This window comes from Rhododendron vialii, chromosome 3a (genome assembly GCF_030253575.1).
Source record: "Rhododendron vialii isolate Sample 1 chromosome 3a, ASM3025357v1".
Classification (NCBI taxonomy): domain Eukaryota; kingdom Viridiplantae; phylum Streptophyta; class Magnoliopsida; order Ericales; family Ericaceae; genus Rhododendron; species Rhododendron vialii.
The window spans coordinates 32,716,321-32,721,629 of NC_080559.1; the positions used below are offsets into that span (position 1 = coordinate 32,716,321).

Consider the following 5,309-nt stretch of genomic DNA (forward strand, 5'->3'; position numbering starts at 1 on the left):
ACCCCACCACCTTCTCTCTTCAATGCTGCAATGCAAACATTGTCCCATATTAGGACAGCCACACTTTTAAAGTATCTCCATAGAACAGGCCCAAGTCATTTTCTTCTCCTAAAAAATGAAGAACAGCTGGCTCCTAGCTTTTCTCCTCCTCCAAACAGTCTCAACAGAAGCAGATTTGGGTGTTGGTGGTGGTGTGGGAGTCGGCATTGGGGGCGGCAGTGGAGGAGGAGGAGGAGTGTGGATCGGTGGAGGAATAAACAGCCCAACAACCCCATCTGGGTCCACAGTTTCAAGCACCCACAATGCCTACTCTGCCCTCCAAGCATGGAAATCTGCAATCACGGAGGACCCTTTGGGGATATTGACCAATTGGGTCGGTGAAAATGTGTGTAGCTACAAAGGGGTTTTCTGTGCAGAAACTCAAGATGCAATGGGTAACCCAATTGGACAAGTGATTGCAGGCATAGATCTCAACCGTGGAAACCTCAAGGGCACTTTAGTCAACCAGCTCTCTCTCCTCACAGATCTCTCTCTCCTTCACCTCAACAGCAACAGGTTCACAGGCACAGTCCCTTACTCTTTCAAAGATCTTTCCTCACTCACTGAGTTGGACCTGAGTAATAACCACTTTTCTGGTCCTTTCCCAACCCCAACTCTCCTCATTCCAAACCTCCTTTACTTAGACCTCAGGTTCAATGACTTCTCAGGCCAAATCCCACAAGATCTTTTCAACAGGAAACTTGATGCAATTTTCCTAAACAACAACCTCTTTGATGGGGAAATCCCTTCAAACTTGGGGAATTCTCCAGCTTCTGTCATCAACCTGGCTAACAACAGGTTTTCTGGTAATATCCCATTTAGTTTTGGGTACATTGGTCCAAGATTGAAGGAGATTCTTTTTCTCAACAACCAGTTAACAGGCTGTGTTCCTCAGGGGGTTGGGTTGTGGCAAGACTTACAAGTCTTGGACTTGAGCCACAACTCACTGATGGGTCATTTGCCTGACACCATTTCCTGTTTGGAAGAAATCCAAGTCCTGAATTTCGGGCACAACCAGCTATCAGGGGTGTTGCCAGATTTGGTTTGTTCTTTGAAGAGCCTTATGAATTTGACTGTTGCTTACAATTTCTTTTCTGGGTTTGATCAAGAATGTGCCAAATTGTTCTTTAGAAATGTGGGTTTTGATTTCTCTTTGAACTGTATTCCTGGTAGGGATATGCAGAGGCCTCAGCCGGAGTGTTCAGGGATCCCTGGAGGTGGGTTGAGTTGCCTTAGAATTCCTGCACCCAATCCTCCTCTTGCTTGTGGGGTAACTTTGGTTGACACTCAAGAGAATAGTACTTCTAGCCCATGAGAGAGAGAGAGAGAGAGGGAGAGAAAGAGAGAGAGAATAGGGTTACTACTGTAATACAGTTGGGTTATTGCTGGCTCTCATTAACTGAGAAAACTGATGATTCAGAGCTTCAGAATTTATTTTCTTGAGAGATAGGGTTCAGTGAATCTTGTATGGACTAAGACATGTGATCAATTGACAGAAGTTGATCTATCATTAGTCAATTTCTTGATATCTTTTTTTTGGCTTCTTCTGTTTCTAGTGTTTGGGCTAATCATATCTTGACTACCTCATTAGGAGTAAAATAATGACGAGGCAAGATATTAGTAAATGCACACTCACATGCTGTATATGTGGCGAAAAATCTTGACTTTTCGAGAGTCTTTTGTATGGTCTTCGTGACTATAAAGGCTTGTCTGCAGAAACCTATACAGGCTAGTGATAAACAATGTTCATGGTCACATGGGAACAGAGAGCGGAATCGCATTATTTCCCTTCTAGTACTTCCCACACGCTTTGAACTGTTATCATCCATGCCACCACCCTATTTGGTTAGATTCGATCTTGCTGCTGTCGCATGGAATCGGTCGTGATCTAAGTTGAGAATTTCGACCACGCCTTTGTGCCCTAACTCAGTGTACGAGTTTCTATCCGTCATGCGAATTTGAACACGAGATGAACTTGAATTGCTAGGTCTAATTGCGTTCGGTTAGCTCCCAACTATGATGGCTTAGCAAACATTTCTGCCCGACCCAACAGGCTCACCATTGCAGCTTTGTGGTTTGGAATGGAAACCGTGTCCCGTGATCAGCCATGACCGAATGAAAAGTGAAAACCCGCTATAATCAGCAAGTCTCCATCGTATAGCGGGGAGCTTCTTCAAAATGCACACCATTTTGGTCCTGGTACGCGTCCTCCACCCAAGTGTATGGATTGTGCTCTCAAAACACAGGACCCGGGGTGTTGAAGTGCGCACCCTCCGCCAATCCGGCCGTCCATCTTGGCCGGTTCAGATTTTAATCCGAACAATGGACGGTTTAGATTTGTAGGAGTTTGAATTAAATCCGAATTGTCCGTGCCAACATGGACGGCCGAAGCGGCTGCACTACACGGTATAGTGCAGTGCACTATAGCCCCTCTGATTCCCAAAAGACACTGTTCATGATAAGTCATTTATTATTTTATTTTTTTGTCTTTATTCAAAAAAAAACATTTGTTAGTTTTCCGTCATACGTTTAAGGATTATTGTTTTGTCTCGATGAGTGGATTCGGAAAAATAAAAAAAAAATGATCGAAACTCATAATTTTTTTAAATAAAAACAAAAGGAAGCAAAAGATCTATTTTTTTTGGTTTATTTTTGTCTTTATTTAAAAAAAATTGAGTTTGGATTATAGTTCTCATTTTTGGGTTTTGGGTGTTTGGCAGGAAAAGGGAAAATGGGTTATGGGTAAAATGGATTTTCCGATTTCTTGTTTCTAAAAAAAAAGACAGAATCTGGTAATAGGAGCTTTTCCAATTTCCATTTTCCCGGAATCCAGTCATGCCAAAAAGACAACCATACCCTCTACCTTTTGGGATAATCTCCACTTTGCCTTTGGTTTTCAAGGACCCGGGGACTAAAAACGGCAACGTTTTGGTTAAAAAAAAAAATCTTACCATCAATTTGCAATCCTATGGAGCAGAAACGTGATTATAAGAAATAATATGATCAGAATAATAAGATCTTCACACCCGTTCAAATGGATTAAAAATTGAAGTATTTAATTTTTTAACCATATTTTTTAATATATAAACGGTCTCAAAAAATTAAGTGCTCAAATTTTCACTCCGTTTGAATCGGTGCAAATATCTTGTTTATTCTGATAGTATTATTCTAAAGCGTCGTAATTCATTTTTAACTCTAAGGCTCTCATATTAAGTATATGTTCTTTATTTAGGACTCTGTAGAGAAAAATGTGATTATGAGAGTCTTATAAATAAAAATTAATTATGACCCTTTAGAATAATATGATAAGAATAACAAGATCTTTGCACTGATTCAAACGGAGTGAAAATTTGAACACTTAATTTTTTTAGACTGTTTATATATTAAAAAATATAGTTAAAAAATTAAATACTCCAATTTTTAATCCGTTTGAACGGATGTGAAGATCTTATTATTCTAAAGAGACATAATCAAATTTTGTCTCTAAGCCTCTCATAATCATGTTTCTGCTCTATAGAATTGCAAATTGATGGTAAGGATTTTTTTTTAAAACCAAAACGTTGCCGTTTTTAGCCGTGGTAGGGGTTGTTGTGCCATGGAGGCAGCAAAGCCCCGGGTCCGTTTTGTAACGTTATCTCTCAACTGATTTTCCTTCATCTCACACCAATTCTTCACATAACAGTAAACAATAATTGAAATAAAAAATATATAATTAAAAAAAGGGACACTTTCAGGTCATGTACATCCAATTTCAAAAGTAAATTTAAAAAAATTAATTAAAACATTATTTATATACATTATACACTATTATTAATAATCGGGGGCAATATAGTAAAAAATCAATCCATAATTCATTTTCATTCCATATCTTCCAAACACTACTCCTACTGCAAAATGCATTCTGCACATATCATTCAAACACTCTACCAAATACAAAATATTATTCTGATCATAATTCCAAAAGCCAAAAAGTCAAAAAATTAAAAATGAAAAGTCAAAAAGTTAGCTCCCAAACACTCCTTTAGTCATCCCACAAGACCACTTTCAGTATTGATTGAAGTTGAGGTTCTACCGCTTGCTACAAACACGCAAGAGAATACTTCCATTCAGTCAAGTGCTAGTGATAGGAACACTATACTCCTTTACATTTGACTGTATTTTGTGTTTCAAATTTCACTCACTACAACTAACTAAGGCCCTGTTTCGAAAATCTTCTTAAAAAATAAGTACTTATTTTGGAACTTCTCAAAGAAAAATAAGAAGAGTCATTTCACAAAACCCAAATAAAAAGTTTATTTTACATTTTCAAACTCAAAAATAATGTAAATGCAAAAAAAATTAAATTTTTTTTGCACCGTATTAAAGATTTCAATGAAATCTATCAAATAAGATTAATATTGATAAGAAAATTATTTGCATAAGCACATGATTTTTGAGCTTGAAATTGTCTTCGTTAAAAATAAGGAGTTGTGTTATGAATAATGGGCGCTGGGGAGGGAAATCGTACCGACTGCCGCGCCGGGCCGTCTCCGGCCATCGGACTGCCGATCCGAACCGTCCAATTTTTTTTATAAAAAAAACGAGAGGGCGTGCGCGAGAATCAACGGCATCCAAGGTATGTAGGGTACTTGATCTGAGCACCCATTTTTTGTGTATATATGAAAAAAAATCGAGGGGGACCTACGCGAGAATCAACGACATCTGAGGTGTGTAGGGTGCTTGATCCGAGCACTCATTTTTCGTGTATATATGATTTTACAGAACTTATTTGGGTTCGGATCGACCGTCTAGTGGCCAGAGATGACCCGGCGCGGCCGTCGGTACGATTTTCCTCCCCAGTGTCCATTGGTACCTATATAAATTCTGAAAAGGGTAGCACCTTCTTCTTATTTTTGTGAAACAACCCTTATTATTGAACAAAAAATAAGAATTTATTTGGGTTCTGGAACCAGCCTAATGCTACTCATTTGTTACCAAAAAAAAAAACCCTTGTTCAAGGGTATAATCGTAAAACTATTTGGTTGAGTGTGTTGTCAACAGATATACATTTGGGATTGACGCTATCATCTCTCGTCTCCAAAAGTGCTGCACATATAACGGTTGTGTAAAATACAACACACAACTAATCTCTAGCCATCTGTTGCTATAATAAATGGCCAGGATTCGCTCAAACTCTTCTTCATAAAAGTTAAACTTTTCCTTGGAAGAGTTTTTTTTAAAAATCTAGACTGTCCAAATACATCTGAACGGTCAAAATTACGAACACAATC

At 38.5% G+C, this 5,309-nt stretch overlaps 1 protein-coding gene across 1 annotated transcript; it reads left to right on the top strand.

Moving 5' to 3' along the window:
- On the top strand, window positions 1-1,567 carry LOC131320112 (leucine-rich repeat extensin-like protein 4). Its single transcript, XM_058350700.1, has one exon. The coding sequence runs from the start codon at window positions 116-118 to the stop codon at window positions 1,352-1,354; it is 1,239 nt and encodes a 412-aa protein (XP_058206683.1). The 5' UTR covers window positions 1-115; the 3' UTR covers window positions 1,355-1,567.
- Window positions 1,568-5,309: the final 3,742 nt, after the last annotated feature.

Bases quoted from the DNA above. Each gene is read 5' to 3' on its own strand.
- LOC131320112 (XM_058350700.1), top strand. From the start codon at position 116: ATGAAGAACAGCTGGCTCCTAGCTTTTCTCCTCCTCCAAACAGTCTCA.